This window comes from Leopardus geoffroyi, chromosome D2, assembly GCF_018350155.1.
Source record: "Leopardus geoffroyi isolate Oge1 chromosome D2, O.geoffroyi_Oge1_pat1.0, whole genome shotgun sequence".
Taxonomy (NCBI): Eukaryota; Metazoa; Chordata; class Mammalia; order Carnivora; family Felidae; genus Leopardus; species Leopardus geoffroyi.
In genome coordinates, this window is record NC_059334.1 from 67,993,627 (window position 1) to 68,015,254 (window position 21,628).

Genomic DNA, 21,628 nt, shown 5'->3' on the forward strand with positions numbered 1-21,628 from the left:
GGCTTACACAGTGCAAAAGGGTTCACCAGTGACTTCTATATCCAAGATGTGGTGTGTATGTATGTCTTCATGTGCACATGTGAGTCATGCTAAAGTCTCTTCAGTCCACCTCGGCCACTGTGCCTTCCTGCCCACATGGTAGTGGTGTTGAAAACGAGTCTTACCCTGTCCAACAGGAGATGCAGGTTCACTGTTGACACAGATGTCTGCACAGGCCACTCTGGGGCATCAGGGAAAGGTGACCTCCCTCCCCCTCTTCCTGTGCTAAGCTCACTTAGGGTGTTCCATGGTGCCCCATGATTGAACTCCCAAGATTATAGTTTTTCGCACTCAGCTCTTTCAATTCAGATCATGGATGCCTCTCAACTGTTTCTCTAAAAGCAACACAAGCATTGAGTCAGGACTGGTCCTAATATTTACTACCTCATAGCCTCAAACCACATTTCTCCTTCCATCATGGGCTCCTATGCCTTTTTTTTTTTTTTTTTTTAAGTCCTTTCTGAAAATCTGAATCATTCGGTCATCCACGATGCAAGTCTACATCTAAGCAGGGACTCCAGGAGATCTTATTCTCAGCCTTATAAGGAAGGCTACTGTTGGTGACTGAAAGGAAATTCACCCTTCTGAAAAAGATTTCTCCAGTGATCTCCAAGGTGTTTGTATGGACTCCTCTTGGAGGTTGTGATTCCGGAGCAGTTTTCTGCCTTCTCCCTCTTAGGTGAAGTGGTTAAAAATTGAACTTAATTTCTGGCAGGGATTCTGTTTCATATGTAACCAAAAGCAAGGTTTAGAGGACTTACATTGCAAGAGCTTTTGTATTTAAAATGAATGGGAAAAGGTTTGAGCAAGAAAACAAATGAATTTAATAAAATAAGTATTGGTTAGGTGTTATGGAAATAAAAAATGAGCTATTTCAAGTAATGTAAAGGATTGAGAGAGGTTTCAAATGATGAATCATATTAGCAACTTAAGGGTTATTCGAACAGAAAATTTCTCTTAACGTTCAGAATTTTTACTGATATGAACACTGTTTCTGACACATACACATATGCCCCCAAGAGATATAGCAGAATTCCAGAACAGGAACATATAGTACCCAAAGTTGGGGGAAAATGTCCTTTCTTTAGCACAGTGTTGCAGAAGGGGAGTAAACAGTTCTCAGCTCTTATCAGTTTGCTTTCAGTCTTCATAGAGTTAAGGGAATTGCCACGGAATTCTTAAAATGGAAGCCATGATGTACATAGTATGTCTTAGTGAAGATTTCTGTGAGTCAGTCTGTAATCAGAGTCTTGCCCCATCCAAATAGGGACTCTAGCCCAACCTAGGTACTGAGGCCACTGGGCGAGGAATGGCTCTCTTTTTTGCATCAGTCTGTACTTGGTACTCTCGTTCCATATTGTTAACAGAGTTGCTTTATATCTGTCTATTGTAGATGATAGCTCATTTTCTTTGAGAGTAAGACTTTCTAGCGATTTTTTTCCTCCCCTGAAGGCAAGCTTCTCGCCTCCTTCTTCCACTGTTTTATTATTTTATGTTTTATATTTGTTTCAAAATTGTGTAGATGAAACCGTATTCAAAAGAGGGATGGGAAAAAGATTGATTATAGAGAAAGTTATGTTTGGTTTGTTCTGCTCCAAGTGAGATGTATGAGCTCAGTGGTCATTTTTGTGTGTTACAGGCCTTTCGGGAAGATCTGGAATGCCTTATCCAAGAACAGATGAAGAAAGGCCACAACCCAACTGGATTGCTGGCATTACAGCAGATCGCAGATTACATCACGACCAATTCTTTCTCGGGCTTTACTTCGCCTCCTCTCAGTATGTCAGTTTTAAAAAGTTTAAAAAATTATAATTATATCTCTACTTTGAACACGGCACATCTCTAGCAGCATATTCTACTCTGGTTCAGTCCTTAAGTTTATAACATCTAATACTTAGAGTAATATAGTGTTAAACTCTCTTACCTTTTGTTATCAACCAGGCATTTACTAGACTTTGTGAGATTGTAAAATAGTTACAAGACATGGGCCCTGTCCTACATAAATGCGAATTTTAGTTGAGGAGACCTACCATGAATGCAAAAAAAAATTAAAACTGAAAGATAACTGTAAAACATTACAAAGCAGTTCGTAAGAAATTGTCTAATGGCCTTTTATAAGTCATCATACTATGAACTGAGAGTGGAGATTGATTATTGGTTGAAGTGGACTGAGAAAACTCTGAAAAAACAGAGGCCTGAGCTAACCAGGCTTTACAAGATGGAGTGGTTAGAATTTGGTGTAAAAGAGGGGTTAAAATATTTTTACATTTAACAACTCTTTAGTAAGAGCACCAGTTTGGTGAGCTGAACACTAAGCACTTTATACATCAGCAAGATATGTCCGGAACTCCCCGCAATACCAGGACAGGTGCAGAGTGCCAGAAGGTAATGTCAGGGACTGCTTCGGGTCCGAGTCAAGGGATGAGACGTCATATCAGCATTAAGAGATTTTCTTTTCCTCTTTTTTCTTTTCTTTTGTTTTCCTTCTCTTCCTTCGTTTCTGCCTTTCTTTGGTTTTGGTTTGGTTTTGTTTGGTTATAGATTTATAAGTAAGAGTCAGTAAATGCAAGTACTTTCCAAATAGAGGAATGGCATAACAATTGAGACCTGATGTTGAAAACATGCTGGGTTAAGGTATGTTTGTAGAACTCAAAGTGGACCAGTGTGTCGGCACATATATACCGGCTAAAGAATCTTTGAAAGGGTCCCAACGTGAGGTATACATGCTTGAACTAAAATAGTAGTGTGAGTACAAAAAGGAAGAGATATGAGAAAGACATAACTAAGGAAGAGTAGAGATGACTAAGTAACAGTTTGATGTGAGGAGATGGTGTAGATAGTGGGGGAGAAGAACTTTGAGTTACAAAATCACTCCTCTATCTTGGAAGAAACATTCTATTAGAAGAAACATAAAAATTCAAAGGTTGAGCTTGTTTGTTTGTTTGTTTTGCTTTTTCTATAATATTGAGTATCTATTATGTTCCAAGCACCCTGTTAGAGATAGGAGATACACTGATAAACCAGAGACAAGATTCCTGTCCTTGTGGAGACGGAAAATGGTCAGTTAATAAGTGCTATGCAGATAATTAATAGATGGTGATTTGATAGGAGGAGCTAGGTGACTAGGTGATCAGGGAGAATCTCTCTGAGGAGGGGACATTGAAACTGAAATCTGAATGACAAGAAGGAGCAAACCATACCAAGATTGAGAGAAAACAGTCCAAGTAGAAGGGACAAGTACAAGTGTCAGATGGAAATAAGAGGAGAATGAATTTGGTGGTCTCTTCAAGGAACAAAAATTAAAGGTTATGGTCTGGAACATGGTTTTGGGGGAAACCAGTAGAACAAAGTGAGATCAGAAACAGGCAGAGAGGCTGAATTATGTAGGGCTTTGCAGCCAGGGTTGGAAGTTTGGATTCTATTCTAATTTTGAAAAGCCACTTAAGCAGAAGGGTGATGTAGAAAGACCTGTATAGTTTCTGTGTGAAGAATTAACTGAGAATTTCATGGTATTATTAGTAGACAGAAATAGGAATGTCCAGAGTTGGGGATCTCTTTGGCTTGGGAAATGGAAGAAGTTCAACTTCAGGCATGCCAGGGTTGCCCAGAGTTGCCAAGACCTCGTAGCAGTTGGAAAAACACTCCTAGAGCCTAAGAGAGTGACTTGGCAGATGGGCATGGGGAAGTATTCATCAGGGCCGTGTGTGTAGATTAAATCATACAAGAGGGTATAGGCAGAGAAGAAAAGGGTCTAAAGAGAAAATTTCGAAAGTTAGAAGAGGAAGACTGGTCCAGGAAGACCAAAATAATAAGAGGAGCTATCCTGTGTGTGTCCTAGATACCCCAGCAGGAAGGGGGAGCTGCTGAGGTTGCTGGCTGCAATGTACAAAGGCATGGCAGCGGGAAAGCTGTGTCTCACAGCTCAGAGGTCAGGGAGTACAAATCAGCCAGTTTGGCTGGAAAATTTATGTTGTCAAAAGTGGAAGTTAAAGTTGGCGGGGAAAGCGGGAGATCGATTAAATGGCTGACTCTGAAATTTTGTTAGAAATTATGTTGTTTCATAATGGCTTACATATTGAAACTATTTCTTTGAATTAGTTCACAACATTTCACAAGTAGAAGATCTCACATTACAGTATTGACTTGGGGCCCAAGTTTAAAGTTGAAACTTTCTGATAGCCCTGAACTCAGATTCTCACACGGTAGCAGCTGATTGTGGAGTTATAGCTGCCCCTTCATCCCAGGCCTGTGTTATCTCTAGCGGCCTATGGGCTGCACCAGGCCTAGTTTATGCACTTACATGAATATCTTGTAGGCCTTCAGGTCTGGGGCTTCTGCAAAACTTTGAGCAGGGGAGTAGTGAGGCTAACCGTGTTCCTTTACAAACTCAATCTGATGACTTTATGTGGAATGGATTTATAAAGAGAGGGGCCAAAGGCGAGGACAAGAATGAGAAGGCTTACATGTGAGATGAGGCTTGAACTCAAGGATGGAGAATGAGGGAACTCCTAAAGAAGAGAGTGGTGGAACATGGTGATGAATTACGTCTGGTCGCCCAGGACAGGTTACGTTGATCCTGTGGGAATTGTAGTACCATCAGTATCAGAAGACTGAGGAGAAGTGAGAAGGTAGGAAAAAGCAGGGAGATAAAATCACTTTTCTACTCTTTTTTTTTTTTTTTTTTTTTTTTAAAGTTTATTTATCTTTGGGACAGAGAGAGACAGAGCATGAACGGGGGAGGCGCAGAGAGAGAGGGAGACACAGAATCGGAAACAGGCTCCAGGCTCTGAGCCATCAGCCCAGAGCCCGACGCGGGGCTCGAACTCACGGACCGCGAGATCGTGACCTGGCTGAAGTCGGACGCTTAACCGACTGCGCCACCCAGGCGCCCCTACTTTTCTACTCTTTTAACTTGTCTGTTACTGTGTCAAGCAGTTAGAAGCAGCAGGCTGAAGGGTGGGCAGGAGGGTCTGCTCACAGGTAAAGACCAGGGTGTCTGAGTCTGTAGCGTTTTCATGGGGAAAAGGAACATGAGAGAGGAGTGTAGGGGACGGTTGAGCTTCAGGAAGGAGCTTCCTTCAGGAAGGAGCCACAGACGGGAGAAAGGGAAGAGGACTTGTCGAAGGAGAAAGAAGCAGCAGGTGAAAGGGGAACAAGAGATCCAGATGATACCACACAGGCCTGTAGAAGAATTCTAGGGAAGACGTGGTAAATGGTGTCAAGGAGAACAAAGACTAAGAAAAAGTGGAACTTGATCACATCTGAAGTTAGCAATTGGGTCATTAAAACCCAAGCAAAACTAGGTTTTGTTGCTTAGTCATGGCAGAAGGCACAGTGTGGTTTGAATGCATTCTTTTCCATTTTAAATAATTTTTGTTTGACTAAAAGTCAAAAGGGCTATTAGAAAAGTAGCTTTCCGTTGGGATCTTTTCATCATAAAATTAGCAATAATCTCAGGATTAAGAACACTTTCACCTTTGGGATCACATGACCATTTTCCCCCAGTGGTGTGAACCTGACTCCCTACCAACTCCCTCCCCCACAAGTACAGTACTAGACGAAACAGCAGAGAAGATTGCTGATGCGCCTTTCTCCAAAGGAAGATAAGCTAATGAAACATTGTGTGGGCTGATAAGTTTCACATCCGACTTTACAAGGCTGGGACACTCCCAGACTCCGGCTGCTTCAGGTGCAGCAGTACTTGACTTGACTGCAGTCTCTATCCACACCTTCTCCTTTTAGGTCTCGGCATGGTCACACCTATCAATGACCTCCCTGGGGCAGATACATCCTCCTACGTGAAGGGAGAGAAACTTACTCGCTGTAAGCTTGCCAGCCTGTATAGACTCGTGGACTTGTTTGGATGGGCACACCTGGCAAATACCTATATCTCCGTGAGTTCTTTGGCTTTCAATTCCTTTTTGAAAAAATCCCAACTAGAAGGCAACTGTACTCTTCTCCCCTTGACTCCTAAGTCTGATCAGTCTTCATTTTCTGAACCTAGCATGCTGGGTTACAACCTAATCCTGATTTAAACCTCTCCAAAGGAGAGGCTGTGGTTAACCTCACTTTCTCTTTCACTTACCGTCTGTGTTGTCCTTTTCGTTCAAACCAGTTGCAAAAACCATCTGAGAAGAAATCCTTCTGGCACAGTTTTCTCTGTGTTAATTCTGTCTGAGCATGAGGGTCACTGAAAAGCACTTGGGGCAGGCAAAGTAGAGGAGGCCTGGGACGTTTCCTCTCTGGTCTTTATTCTCTTTAAGTGTATTTTTTCTGTTCATTATCATCTGTGTTTTCATGTTGTCACACTTGGAAACCAGACAATATTTGGAAGCAAAAAAGTATGAAAAGACTGTAATGGAAGTGGTGCCAGTGCTAGGTGCTGTCTTCCCAGAGTTCTTCCCCACCCCACCCCCCACCCCCTGCAGCCTCTCCTGTGTTTCCCCTTCCGTCTCCACTTCCTTCCTGCATTCCCAGGAAGACTTCTCTTTCCTTTGTCCCTTTCCCCCTCATTTCCATGTTGTAAATCAAGATTATAGTCATTACCACATTCAGTTAATATTTTCTCATGAATGTAGTTGACCCTAAGCAACCTTAGAGCTCCTGGGATAAAGCTTTAGGGAAGTCCAGTAAATGAGAAACTAATGGCAGAAATTTTTAGCAAGTGCTTGAGTATTGAGGGAAGAAAACTTTTCAAGGAAAGTTTCCCACTGCATACCTTTAATTTCTACTTTGTTGCTTTCCCCACCCTCCCAGATCTCTTACAGTTATTCACTACAAATATATTTCTAGTCGTGTTTACACTGTAAAATATGAACGACCTCATAGTAATTGCCTATTGTTTGTTTGTTTGTTTTTCTTTCTCCCAGGTAAGAATAAGTAAGGAGCAAGACCACATAATAATAATTCCTAGAGGCCTGTCTTTTTCTGAAGCCACAGCCTCCAATTTGGTATAATTTTCATTCCTATGTTACTTTTTCTGTGCTTCTTTGTGCTTTTCTAACAGCTTTCAGCTTTTAGTACGGGACAGAACAAGAAAAGGTATGGATGGAAAAAACATTTGCTTAGTGAACAGGAAAGAGTTTGGAAAGTTATGTTGATTTTTAAAAAAAATAATTTTTTTAGCCTTTATTTGTTTTTGAAAGAGAGACAGAGCCCGAGCGGGGGAGCAGCGGAGAGAGAGGGAGACACAGAATCCGAAGCAGGCTCCAGGCTCTGAGCTGTCAGCACAGAGCCCAAAGTGGGGCTCGAATTTACGAACCGTGAGATCATGACTTGAGCTGAAGTCGGACGCTTAACTGAGCCAGCCACCCAGGCACCCCAACTTATGTTGATTTTTAAGAAAAGCTTTCAGGGTCAAGAAAAACAAGGTGGTTGAAGAGACTCATAAATAAGTTGGTCTTATCAGTGAACTATCCATGTTTTGGAGGGAATCCTTTGACTTTTTTTCCACCCTGTACACTCTGGAACTTTTAAAAAACACAAAGTCTATGTGTATTTTATAAATAGATTTCAATGAAGTTCAGTTGGTGTGAGTAGAGGGGCTGGCTGACTGTGTGGCATTTTATTTTTCCATGATTGTACTCATAGGCACTGTCATTGGCCTCTGGGATGACAGGAACTCCATTGGTTCTGGGTGCTACAGTGTCAGCAAATGGAAATTTTCCAGCCAATTCAGTAAACACTGGACTTGTTCAGACCTTTAGTGAAGAGTTTAAGTTACTTGGTTTTTTGGAAACTGCTTCTTACTAAATTCAAAATTTTGTTTCAGACTGCCTGTTTTTATAAATAAAGTTTTATGGGAACAAAGCCACACCCATTCTTCTACAGTTCTGAGTGGCTCTACATAAAGTGGCAGAGTTGAGTAGTTGCATCAGAGGCCCACAAAGTCTAAAATTTTGACTATTTGGCCTTTGACAAAAAAAAGTTGGCCCCCTCCCCTGGTTTGGTTTGTGGATCACAGGCAAACTTTAATACATGTGTACTAATTAAATATGTCTCTCTGATTTTTCCAGGTGAAAGTCAATATCATAGGAGAAGTGGTTGATCAGGGAAGTACTAACTTGAAAATTGACCACACAGGCTTCAGTCCCCATGCTGCGATCTATTCAACACGTCCTGATGTTAAGTGTGTGATACACATCCATACCCTGGCAACAGCAGCTGTAAGTTGCTGAAGGCTAAAACCAGCAATGACTCTGGGAAGTGTAGTATACTGAAAATATTAATCCTCTGCATACCCAGAAAGCAAAATTTCCTTTGGACCAAATGCTGACATCGTAGGAAACAACTAGAGAGATAGCATTTGCATTTTTCACTAATCAGCTAATAATTGGGTGCTGAGCTCTTTGGAGTAAAGTTTCTTTCATAATACTTGGCACAACGTTTAAACTGAGTTCTATCCCCTAAGTCCTTTTTTTTTTTTTTTTTTTTTTTCCCCTTCTTTTTTCTTTCTGGAAGAAGTGAAGAGCTAAAGTGAGAGAGGGGTTGGAATGGTGGACTCAGTGAATTAGGCCAGTGCTTCCTGAGCTGACTAAAGAATCCGGTTCTTAGGAGAGTGTAACTAGTAACTAAATATGTTCTTTTAACATGGGCCCAATCAAATAGGTATCCTCCATGAAGTGTGGGATCCTTCCAATTTCCCAAGAGTCCCTCTTCCTGGGAGATGTCGCCTATTATGACTACCAAGGGTCACTTGATGAACAGGAGGAGAGAATTCAACTACAGAAAGTTCTGGGGCCAAGTTGTAAGGTATGCAGTAGAGTTCCTATCGAAGGAGCTATTTTTGTTGCTGTTGCTGTTGCTGAAAAACAGTGTGAGCTATGCCAGTTATTTTAAAGTGATTGCTTTGTGATTCTATTTTAGGTGCTAGTACTCAGAAATCATGGTGTGGTAGCCCTTGGAGAAACGATTGAGGAGGCTTTTCATTATATATTTAATGTGCAGATAGCCTGTGAGATTCAGGTAGGAAAAATTATCCCCCCACACACTTGTTTTTTATTTTTTGCAATTTGCTTGTTGTATTGGGTTTTGTATTATTTATTTTCAAAGTCCTATTGGTTGGTGGCTTTTTGTTTTGTCTTTGAAGAGATCTGCTTTACTTGAATAAAAAGAGTCAGCTCAGTTATCTCTTGAATTGAAAAGAGGAAAAAATTAAAATTCACATACAGACGCACACACACAAATCTGAGAGCCTCATAAACATCGTTTTCCCCATAATCCTGCTTAATTGTAATTGTCTCTGTTTTTACCCTGTAGTGGTTGTGGTCACACTAATTAGAAACAGAGGCAACCGTCCGTCATCAAAGATCAAATGTAGCCACTTTTATAAAAAGCACAAGGAGCAGGGCCAGAAGTTTTATGAACTCCTGCAGTTTCCAACAATTTCACAGCCTCAACCTTATTATAATAGGTTGGCTATTTATTAACTACTTTTTTCCTCAGAGAAGCTGAATGTATTTTTAACAGACCTAATTTCCCTCTTCAAGAAGATTCTCTTGAAGCAAATGGTAATAATCTTAATTTATTAGAGGGCCACAATAAAGGGGAAAAATCTTTTCTGTCAGTTTTAATGTCTAACAACCAACTTTTTTTGTTGTTGTTGCTCTAGCAGCCCCTTCTTAAACGAAGCTGTGAAAAGCTTGATGAAATTAAGATAATGAGCTGCTTCTGCCTAAATATCCCTAACTTCACAGTGTAGTGTCTATATTCCTTTAAAATTATAACTTTCGGCAAAAAAAAAAAAAAAAAAAAAAAGGATAGCCAAGGGAAAACTGCAAGATAACTTTAAAATTTGGCAAGAGAATTCAGTTTCTTGAAATATGTTAAAAGGAATGGCTCTAAATGTGTTTTCCATCAGGGAGGATCAGAATCCTGGAAGGTATCTTTTTCAGATCAATGGAAAAGATACTTCAGCTGCCCTTTTTTACAAGTGTATTGCCTTATTCCTGTTGTTAGGAGCCTGGACAAGTTATAGGTATTTGCTGAATTGAAATCCTGCTTTTTTAAAGGTAAAATATTCATTATAATCTTTTACAGTCTTGTGCCTCTAAATTTTGCCATCGATTACAGGTGCAGGCATTAGCAGGGGCAGGTGGAGTAGACAATCTGCTTGTGCTGGATCTTCAGAAGTATAAATCTTTCACTCATGCTATAGCAACAACTGGAGGAGGAGGAGTGAATATGGGCTCCCATCAAAAATGGAAGGTTGGCGAGATTGAGTTTGAAGGGCTGATGAGGACTCTGGATAATTTGGTAGGTGAAAAATTGAACGTAAACTTGGATTTCATGTCTGCAGATTCAAGAGCAAACGCTTCCATCTCCCTTTGGTCTGGGATCATGCTTCTACCTCTGGGAGCTGAGTTTGACTCTAGGGAGGCATTCCAGTGTAATTTTACCACATTTTTAAGAATCAAACAGTGAAACATGCAAGTGTCATCTTTATTTATTTTATTTTTTACATTTATTTATTTTTGATAGAGCGAGACAGGGCACAAGTGGGGGAGGGGCAGAGAGAGAGGGAGACACAGAATCCGAAGCAGGCTCCAGGCTCCGAGCTGTCAGCACAGAGCCTGATGCGGGGCTCGAACTCACAAGCTGTGAGATCATGGCGTGAGCTGAAGTCGGACGCTTAACCGACTAAGCCTCCCAGGCACCCCTTTTTTTTTTCTTTCTTTCTTCTCTTTTTTTTTTTTTTTTTTTTTTGTTTACATTTATTTATTTAAGTGTCATCTTACTTTAGATTTTACCCTCTTCCACTAAGGGTCAGAAGAAGATTGCCTTGAGACTGAGGAACAAAGATTTAAATGAGCACTGAGATTTGGCTTCCAGAAAGCTGGAAAATAGCTAGGAAAATTTTCTGGTCAGCAGTTTTGAAATTACCTTTGTCAGGAACAGTTGTGTGAGTGGAAATCACATTGTCAGCTGGAATCTGTTTTCACCAGATCTTGAAATTTGCTTAATTTCAACCCTCGTGTTATAAATGGAGGTTACATGAGGTTTGACAGATATTTTCGTCTTTGTTTTTCAACAAAGGAGTCTTTCTGATCACTTGTTTAAAGAATTAAGAGTCCAAATGCTGTGTTTGGTGCATGTTTGATCATTTCAAATGTGGTTTTTTTGCTCCCTTAGGGGTATAGAACAGGCTATGCTTATAGGCATCCTCTCATTCGAGAGAAGCCTAGGCACAAGAGTGACGTGGAAATCCCAGCAACTGTGACCGCTTTTTCCTTTGAGGATGACACAGTGCCACTCTCTCCTCTCAAATACATGGCACAGAGACAGCAGCGTGAAAAAACAAGATGGCTGAACTCGCCAAATACTTACATGAAAGTGAATGTGCCTGAGGAGTCTCGGAATGGGGAAACCAGTCCCAGGACCAAAATCACAGTATGTTGCTATTTTATGTGGTTTGCCTCTACTAAATATTTTGCCTAGTTACTTATATGAATTGAATGTTCTATGTTAAAAATGTTGGGAAAGCTGAATATAATACTACTAACCTGTCATTTATCAGGTATAAACTTTGTACAAGATACTTTGTTTTCTGTGACTTAAATGAATTATCTCATTTAATACTCTTAACATGGAGAGGATGTGGTTTTTCTCCCGTTTCATAGATGTGAAAACTGAGGTACAGAGGGATTAACTAATCATTTATGAATAGTAAAGGCAAGATTTGAATGCATACAGTGACTCTGGAGCCCAGTTCTTAATCCACTACTTGGTACTGCTTTGCAGTTTATATTGTACCAGTGAATCAGAACCATAAAAGTTATCGACACGTGATGGTTCCAGAGTTTCATGAATTACTGCACAGTTATGCTTAGGCAAAATCTTGAAGAGTGAGAAATGGATTGTCTTATATTTTTCAACATTTTGCTTCAGATTTGGTTTAGTTTTAGAGTGCTGATCACCAAATATTCTGTAGATACTCAAAATCGGTTCATCCTCTCATATAAATCAGTAACATTCACTGTTGGAAGTGCCTAGACATCAAAGTGTTTTTCCCTAGCTTATAAGATTTCTTATCTCCTAGTAAAAGAACATAATTAAACTCCTAAGTTTCCCAGAATTGATTTTATTGGTGGAGACTGATGGCCAGCCATTATTGATCTTGATGAATATTCGTCTTCTTTAAAGGATATAATAAGGGATAAAGGAGAAAAATTATATAAGGCTTTTCCATCCCTGTAGTTCTATTATGGATTACTACCAGATTACCCTCTGTGTAAAATGCTGGTCAGGGGATTGGCCTTTCCTGGCAGCCAAAAATAGAAAAATGAAGTCTGGAAAACTAAATCTGAAGAGATTCCTTGAGTCCTTTTTGGTGACTTAGCCATCATCAGCTGATGAAACTTCAGTGCAGGCAACAGCTCTAAACGTGAGTTAATAAGAGATCAGACTCTGATTAAGAGATTAAAAAAACTTAAATAGCCATCTAGGTGAGTATTCATGCAAATAGTAATCACATCTTTTAAGTGAGTGCTGATCATGAGCCTTTTTCTAACTAGTATGAGACATACAGTAATTGACCACTAAATACTGCTTAGTGAAATTCTTTAAAATATTGGCAGTGTGTGCTCCCTCTCCTTGAGTCAATAAACAATAAACAGTTACCAAAAACCTACCATATTTCCTTAACACAAAGCCTCATTCTAGAAAATTTTTTATTTTTTAGTGGTTGAGAGCAGAGGACTCTTCTAAAGTTAGTAGTGGAACACCTATCAAAATTGAAGATCCAAATCAATTTGTTCCTTTAAACACAAACCCGAATGAGGTACTAGAAAAGAGAAATAAGGTAAGATGTAGTCATCTGTGGCCAAGGGAGTCATTTTTATACTGTTTTATGTGATTAAATCTGATTAATACCAAGCTTAGAGGGTATGAATACAGAAGAATTTGAAATACAGTATAATTTTTTATGAGTGCATTTATTTTGAGAGAGAGAGGGAAAACGTGCACATGCAAGTGAGGGAGAGGCAAAGAGGGGGGAGATGGAGAATCCCAAGCAGGCACCACACTGTCAGCACAGAGCTCAACGTGGGGCTCAGTCTCACCGCAAGATCATGACCTGCGCTGAAATTAAGAGTCAGACGCTCAACCAGCTGAGCCACCAGACGCCCTGAAACTCAGTATAATGTTAGCCTGTATTGAACACCTCCAGCTCTGTGCTAGCCGCTGGCAAGCGGGCTCCATGGGGAAGAGGTAGTACACATACTGCTGCTATATCAGTGAAAGTGAGCCCTAGTGTTAGTGGAAAAGGTAATTCTCCAACCACGTAAGACAATAGGAAATCATACATTAGGAAGAGTGGAGGAGATGAATGTGAGTTGTTGGGATGGTAGAGGAGGGCTTTGTGGAGGCAGGAAGAAAGAGGCTCTGGGTGGTCAAAGAGCAAGCCTGTGGGAAAAGAGAGTAAAAGAGTAAAAATCATCTGTCTGCATAGTTGCCCCCAAGAACTCGTTACTGTGTTTTGATTCAGATTCGAGAACAAAACCGGTATGACTTGAAAACAGCTGGACCACAGTCGCAGTTGCTTGCTGGAATTGTTGTGGACAAGCCCCCTTCTGTAAGTCCATGAAGCCACATGCTCTTGGGTTTTGATCTACCACACTAATTTCTTTGCTTTTTAAATATGAGTACTTATTTTTACTAATGTTAATATAAGCACAAGTTAAAGAGTCAAGTAATTGCAACGCTTAAAATGTCACGTCAGCTCCCAGTTTCCAGGGGCAAGGACTTTCTTCTAGCATTTACCTTCATGTTTCTAAAGAGCTTCTTTGTTCTGCTTTTTCTTCGCCTATCAATTTTAGACCTCAACTGACTTTGAGTCTATGTCATCAACTCCAAGAAGTACCATTATTTTGTAGATCCCTAAAAGAGAAAAAACCCTGACAATTATAATTATAGGAAGCCATCAATTATTGGATGAGTTCAGATTTCAGAGATGAGAAAATGTTGGGGAAAGATTGTATTACAATTTCTTTGTTAAATCAGCTTTCGGTGTTTATATTATTAAATGTTTACTGCTCAGCCAGGTAGTATCCCATGATTACATTTCCTTTCTTATACCACTTTTCTCCCCCTAGAGTTAATAATTGCCTCCGTTTTTCATTGGCTTAGTGTTTTGGGTACTTTGGCTTAAAAGTTTGGGAAGAACTATAAAGTCCTTCTTAATATTACTTTACAAAGATTCAAGGGTAACAGCTAATCTCTCATTGCTCTGTCATTCCAGCCCAGATCTGGACTGGTGGCTTTCAGGCCAGCTGCACAGGCTCATCCTGGGGATTCCTCTGCCTCTTGCCTCTGTACTATCTCCTGTTTCCTGCCTTGACTCTTCCAGTTTCTTGATTTCCCCCTCTATCATTGAGCATATCCTCTAATAGCTTTCTGAGAAAGGACACATAGGAGGTAACAGCCTGAAATCCTGTATTCTACCTTGAAATGTTTAAATAATAGACATAGAATTCTAGTTTAGAAATCATTTACCTCACAAATGTGGAAAACATCACTCTGTTGTCCCCTGTTACTGATGAGAAGGAAGAGAGCACTGTGATTCATGTAACTTTCTTTGGGGCTCTTTTTTATTCTTTTACACCTTTTCTGCATTCCTGCTGTTCTGAAATTTTATAATGCTGTGCTTTGTAGTAGGTTTCTTTTTTTTTAATTTTTTAAATTTTTATTTATTTTTTGAGAGAGAGAGACAGAGTGTAAGCAGGAGAGGGGCAGAGATAGAGGGAGACACAAAATCTGAAGCAGGCTCCAGGCTCTGAGCTGTCAGCACAGGGCTCGAACTCACGAACCGTGAGATCATGACTTGGGCTGAAGTCAGGCACTTAACCGACTGAGCCACCCAAGAGCCCCTGTAGTAGGTTTCTTTTAGTCTTTCTTTGTATTTCTCTGCATTTAGTAACCCTTTTCAATCTGCCAAGTCCTATTCTTCAGTTCTGGGCATTTTTTTTTAATTTTTATTTATTTATTTATTCATTCGTTCACTCATTCATTCATTTGTTTTAGAGAGACAGAGGGAGCAGGGGAGGGGCAGAGAGAGAATCCCAAGCAAGCTTCTCACTGTCAGCCCCGACTGGGGCTTGAACTCACAGACCATGAGATCATGACCTGAGCTGAAACCAAGAGTCGGACGCTTAACCGACTGAGCCACCCATATGCCCCTCTGGGCATTTTTTAAATGTATTTCGTCAATAATTTTTTCCCTCCCAATTTCTTTTTCTGTCAGGGTATTCTGTTTCTCACTTTCCATTTCTTTGTCTTTTTATCCTACTTTCTGGGAGATTTGTTCGACTTTATTTTCTAATGCTTCTATTTAATTTTCTATTTTGATATATTTTTAAAAATTGTTTAAGACTTCTTATTCCCTGAATGTTTGTTTTTTAAATAACATCCTAGTCTTTCATGGATACAGTATTTTCTCTTATTGCTCTGAGGGAATCGATTTTAAATTTTCTTCAGCTGCTTTTATTGTCCTTGTTTCTTCTGAGTTCTCTCTTGTTCTGGTCTCTCACTTCCATGGTGGAAGCTTTCCTCAGGTAATACCCGGTAATACCTGGTAGTCTGTTTATATTTAAGAATGGGACACTGAAAAGCCAGTCCGATGCTCCAGGTGTGGGCAGAGCTTGGCAATCGGTGAGCTTCACTGTAGGCTGATGGGTCGTCTCTCTGGGGAGTCCCCAAATGTCAATATCTGTAGTTCTTTTATCTGAGGCCGTTTAATTTATCTGGAGAATTCTTCAGTCTCCAGCCTGTCTCCCACTATCACCCTGGGAGCCCTCAGCTCTGTTTTGTGCCCTCTTAACCAGTTCTGAAGAATAAGCTTCCGATCTGTCGATGTTTTTCTTTGCAAGACCATGCAGTTTGAAGATGACGATCAGGCCCCACCAGCTCCTCCCAACCCCTTCAGTCATCTCACAGAAGGCGAGCTGGAAGAGTATAAGAAGACAATCGAGCGTAAACAGCAAGGCCTGGAAGGTTCGTTCATTTTTAGATTAAGCCTGATAACCATGCTACCGACAGCAGAACACCTTGAGTTGGATGATAGAAGGCAGTCAGTGTTGTTGTTTTTTTAAAATGTTCCTTTGACAATCGATTGTTCCCTGTCATCTCTCCCAGACCTTACTGAGTGTAGGTAGAGCTAAAACGCGAAGAGCCACTGTAGTTCACGTATGTCAACATGTAGAGAAAAGTTTTTCTCAGAAAGCAATCTGATCACTGGCAAAAAGTCTTCCATAGTAAAATGAATCCACAGATAAGTAAAGTATTACTTTACTAAAATAAATACAGATACAGTAATAGAGTTAAACATGACAGAGTATGTATATTATGTGGCTTTCATACTTTTTGGGTGCCACAAGGTGCCAATATATAATCTTGAAATCAAAATATAAAGAAAACTGCCAGAATTTTGATGTGACTTTCTTTAATTAAGTACATGGGCACTCTAGTGAGGTTGAGTTTTTCTGACTTCAGAACCCTAAGTAAGGATTCTGTTTAAAAATTGTTAATGAAACCCCAGCTAATTAAATACTAACTCCCTTTTTCTCAAGAATAAGAAATTCTTTATAGCTGGGGTTCTTGATTTTGCATCTTTGGATAAGCTCCAAACAGTTCATGAACCATCTGAAAAATGAGTGCTTAATTTTGTATGATATACATTTGGGGAAAGAGGGCATTCAGGGTAAGGGACAAGAAATCTGTGACCCCACAAGAGGGTAAGAGCCTCTGCTTTAGAGCATCTACAACATACAGTGGAAATTTTTTCCCAAAGCAGAACAGAACCAATGGTTAAAAATGTTTGTCCACATTAGCTATCATGTGGAAAGAATTGACATCTGGATCATCCCGGGAACAGTTTTTATCAGTGTGTTAGTGCCTTTGTCACAAAAGGGAGTCATCCTGACGACATTAAATATTCTAAGTGATATTATTGGATTTGTTTATTCTAACCTAAGGTTAGAGACTTTCTCTATTTTTCTATTTTGTAAAATGTCCCTCTTTAATCTCTTATTTTTTGAAAGCCTAAAGATGCCAGGTAACAAATACTGCACTCTAGAACCATCAGCTTCTATTTTTTTTTTTTTTATAAATAGTTTCTTCCACATTCATTATGGCTTTCTGAATTAGCTCACTAATACTGCTCTGACAGAAATCACTAATTGGATATTGTTTGAAAATTTGGAGGCATTCTGCCTCATGAACGCAGCATCATTGGTGAGGCGTCCTAATTCTTTTCACCCGGCTGCTCAATATATTTTGGTTTTCTAACACTCAAGCAAAAGCTAAATGCTTACGTATTATTTGCCTGGGCTGTCCGTAGCCATGCTTCCTTACTAAGCACGTATGTAAAGTTACTGTTAGCAGAGTCAGAAGTGTTCGCACATTCACCTCCTCTTAATGCGCAGTTATCGATCCGTGGGGTAGCCGTTAGTATACTTAGCTCACTGCTGAAGAGTTTATCATGTGTCTGCAGGCGTTTGACGTATGCACTAACCTTCCCGAAACCTTATGCTTCTTTGTTTTGCATGGCTTTTAACTAAACTCTCGTCCAACAGATGCTGAGCAGGAATTACTCTCAGATGACGCTTCATCTGTTTCACAAATTCAGTCTCAAACTCAGTCACCGCAAAATATCCCTGAAAAATTAGAAGGTATTCACTGTAACTTCCCATAGCGTTCACTGAGTTAGTCTTAAGAGTTTGTCCTCTGTCGTTTGTCTTCACGTAAGGAAATTGAACACCCGATTGCAATGAGTTTGCCATGGATTTTACCTAAAGCTCCCAATAATTTTATATATTTTTTCACCAAGTGGTGTGCTAGTGTTGTTCAGTGTTTATGTTGACTTACCTTAATCTGGATTTTGGCAACTGGTAGTTCTTAAGAATTTGTGAAATTAAAAGTGGTTTGTCCTACATCTTCCAATCAGGAGCATGAAATCTTTCCAGTTTTGATTGCCAAATTCAAGAAAAATACGTGTTGTCTTCCTTGTTTATACTGACTTGATTTACAGTGCAACTGTCAGATCATCAAACCAGACTTATCTAGCCTTCATGCTTTGGTCTAACAACTTTGACCCCTTCCCCTTTATACTATTTAAGAAAATCTAGCTTCATGCTAATAGACCCATAGTATGTTAAGGTAATGATTTGTCTTTACTGAAACTTAAGTAATGCCTTAGTACGTTGCTACATAAATCAGTTCAGTTTTGTAAAATAAAGCCAAGATGTTAACTATGTAAAGTAACCAAAAAAAAACAACAACAACCCAACCCTCCCCTTTTGTAGAAAACCATGAGCTATTTTCCAAGAGCTTCATCTCCATGGAGGTGCCCGTCATGGTGGTGAATGGCAAGGATGATATGCATGATGTTGAAGATGAGCTTGCGAAGCGAGTGAGTAGATTAACCACAAGCACGACCATAGAGAACATCGAGATTACCATTAAGTCTCCAGAAAAAATTGAAGAAGTCCTGTCACCTGAAGGCTCCCCTTCAAAATCGCCATCCAAGAAAAAGAAGAAATTCCGTACTCCTTCTTTTCTGAAAAAGAACAAAAAAAAGGAGAAAGTTGAAGCCTAACTTAACTCTTTTTATAACTATTATTATTACAATGTGACATTGCACATTTAAATACCACACTTAAGTTGATAATTAATATGCAGTGGTAGAGAAGACTGGGGGTATGTAGCAAACTGGACTTTAAGAACTGGAAAGGGATTTTACTAAAAGAAAAACATATTATGAAAAGAACTTCAAATTCATCTCTCATTTTGTATGTCCAAAAAAGGTTTTGAATTTTTGAATAATTGCTAGTTTTAGTTAGCTCTGCCCTCATGAAGTATTACTATAATTCACCACAAACAGATATCTGTCTGAATTACTTCAGGCCTTCTCCATAATATCTGTTGGAAACGAAATACCAGTGCACAAGTGAGAGAATTTTTATTTCTCAACACCTGCTTCACTGGGTAATCAGATTATAATTTTTTACCACGATTATTGACTGTACCTTTTGGGTTCCCATTGTTTCAGTGGGCATTAACAGAACGCTTTAAAAGCTTCTAAGAATCTATAGCATTAGTATACACTGGCACAGAATTTTTTTAAAAAAAAATTTAAGAAAAGATTCATCTGGAATTTTATTCATAGTATAAAACTTCCTCACCTGAAGTAACTTTCTTTGCCAAAAAAAAGAAATCATTTTAGTAAACTATAATTTTTGAAAACTTCCTTTTTTATTAGTTGAGAAAGCCCCTTATTTTTCAACAAAGGGGATTTTGTACACGTACATGGGTTATTTAGTTTAACTCTGGCAAAAACGATTTTTGTATGTTGAGATGTTTGTATACCATTCAATATAAAAGCATCATAAGCATATTAGCCAATCATATAACAGTAGAGCATATTTGAAGCTGCTTGGTACTAAGTATGCTTAAATCTAATTCAAGAATCCAGGCACTTGGTATCTAAAGGAGATTAAAGCATTTCAAGGTATAACTAGATTCACATTTGAACCTTATAATGTATTTTTCTCTTAGTATTGCTAATGAATGAAGATGGTCTCATGAGGGAAACAAATGAAAAGGAAGAGAGAAAGTGAAAAATGAAGGGAACAAAAGCGGTGTCATGCCAAGAATTCTAGTTTGATGAAGACCCACAGTCACGATAGGATTTGAAGCATAGGTTTATTTGGAACATGTCCCAGATTTCTAAAATTCTGCTTCTCTGCCAAAATCATCGTATTTCTTGGTTTCCTTTTAACTTCTGTATCTTTAGAAGCAGCACTAGAAGAAATCAGTGGGTCTAATCCCCCAACGAGAAAACCTACCACTTCTTGATTTTTACAAAATGTTCTCACCTTATTTCAGTTAACTTTCTTTCTAATGTAAATACAAATTTAAACCTAGACTTAATATAGTTTTCTCCCCTTCACCGAAGTGATGTCACAAATCAATGTAAAATCGATGATCCGAAATGGTCAGTGGGTGAAAATAATCCAAAGTGTTTCTGGAGGATGAGTTGGCGTGTCAAAATCACATTACACATGACAGTGCGTTCTGGAGCAGCTGGTTCTGTTTGGCCGTATGTGTACGATGATGCAAAGCTGAAACGGAGCCTGGAAATTTCATTCTGGATCTCACTAACTACTGGAATCAGTGTTTTAATCTCTTAGCAGAAACTTTCAGTTGCTTACTTCTGTATTTGAGGATTTTTTTTTTTATGTTCTACATCATTTATGTTGTATTACAACGTATGTAGAAACAGTAACCTGTGAACTATGCTTTTCCATAACTTTTTAAATATATATATATCTTAAATGAATGCAATGTGCATAAATATTTTTTAAACGCAACAGTGAACTATTTGCACCTTTTGCTAATGCCTCTATTTACTTGCTTTGGCATAAAGAATGAGCCAATGAACCTCTGTGTCCTGTGGAAAATGTATAAATGTTATCTGATATTGCTCTTAGATGTAATGCTAATTAATGTTAAATCACAAATAAACAGTATTTTAAATAGATGGATTTGGCATCATGACCTTTCAATTCAGGGGTGGTTGCTTAGCCTGAATTCCTTTGTGGAATGTGGAATTTTTTTTTTACTATGGTGAGATTTTGAGTAGGACTCTTGCTTCTGAATAAGTGATGTCCTGGTAAATTTATTTTCAAATTAGTTTAAAATTCACTGTCTAAAAATGCTTCTTATGTCAGCTCTCATGGTAGAAGAAATGTTCCCCAAGTGACCTATATTTTGTCTCAATAGTGTAAGGTGACCTTAACTGTGTCTCTGGGATCTAAAGACCTTTGAAGGACTTAGGTCTGATTCTGTCTCAGTTCTCCTGTTCAGATTTGTGGACATAGAATAGAAAATGTTGCAGAACATATGCTGAGTTTATACATTACCCTTCTGTTTGCCTTTTATTTATACAACAATGTGACAGTAAAAAAAGAAACAACAACAGAAAATAGGTTATAATTCCAGCACATTAACATTCAAAATAAAATAAAGCTATTCCCTTCCAGCTCTTGATGATCTATAGATAGATGGGTCTCCTATATATTGGTTATCACGGTGTGAATGTGGGTTTTTTCCTACTTAGTATAATTCATCCTAGAAGATTTTCAAACCCAGTCCTTCACATGAACGACTTCTTGTGATTTTTTTTCCACTTTGTCCTAAAAATAGAGTGCAAGAAGGGAAATCATGTTAATTGAGGGTTCTGGTTAATTGAAGTTTTTACTATAATTACCCATTATAAAAATGAAGGGTTTGGGCAGAGAAGAATAGATTCATAGTCTTGGGTATATTTAATTATTACCTTGGCTTGTAAATAACCCTGTGGTGAAAAATTGCTGCTTTAGAAAGATACACATTTCAAAATTCCCTTCCATAAAGCAACAAAGACGATAAACTCTAGTTACATTTGGGAATTGATTTAGGATGAGAGGTGTGCTGCCTGTGCCTTGTCCTCTAGTGCTTAGTATTTTCATTCAGCATGGAGTAAATACAAAGGTAAAAAGCGCATAAAGGCAAGCTGGTTATTTTTTTAAACTCAAGGGTGATACATACGCATTCA

General features: G+C 39.0%; 1 protein-coding gene across 12 annotated transcripts in view; it reads left to right on the forward strand.

Moving 5' to 3' along the window:
* ADD3 (adducin 3) overlaps window positions 1–20,572 on the forward strand; it is a 125,128-nt gene extending 104,556 nt beyond the window's left edge. For 7 of the 12 annotated variants that reach the window (XM_045438847.1, XM_045438848.1, XM_045438846.1 and 4 more), the window contains 13 exons: window positions 1,679–1,817; window positions 5,782–5,933; window positions 6,909–6,989; window positions 8,055–8,204; window positions 8,647–8,790; window positions 8,905–9,003; window positions 10,111–10,293; window positions 11,170–11,427; window positions 12,719–12,838; window positions 13,523–13,609; window positions 15,903–16,026; window positions 17,607–17,702; window positions 18,336–20,572. In XM_045438847.1, the coding sequence (XP_045294803.1) occupies window positions 1,679–1,817; window positions 5,782–5,933; window positions 6,909–6,989; window positions 8,055–8,204; window positions 8,647–8,790; window positions 8,905–9,003; window positions 10,111–10,293; window positions 11,170–11,427; window positions 12,719–12,838; window positions 13,523–13,609; window positions 15,903–16,026; window positions 17,607–17,702; window positions 18,336–18,628 (1,926 nt within the window). In that variant the 3' untranslated portion in view covers window positions 18,629–20,572. The remainder of the gene's footprint in view (window positions 1–1,678; window positions 1,818–5,781; window positions 5,934–6,908; window positions 6,990–8,054; window positions 8,205–8,646; window positions 8,791–8,904; window positions 9,004–10,110; window positions 10,294–11,169; window positions 11,428–12,718; window positions 12,839–13,522; window positions 13,610–15,902; window positions 16,027–17,606; window positions 17,703–18,335) is intronic. The other 5 variants (XM_045438853.1, XM_045438854.1, XM_045438852.1 and 2 more) reach the window with 1 other exon arrangement.
* Window positions 20,573–21,628: the final 1,056 nt, after the last annotated feature.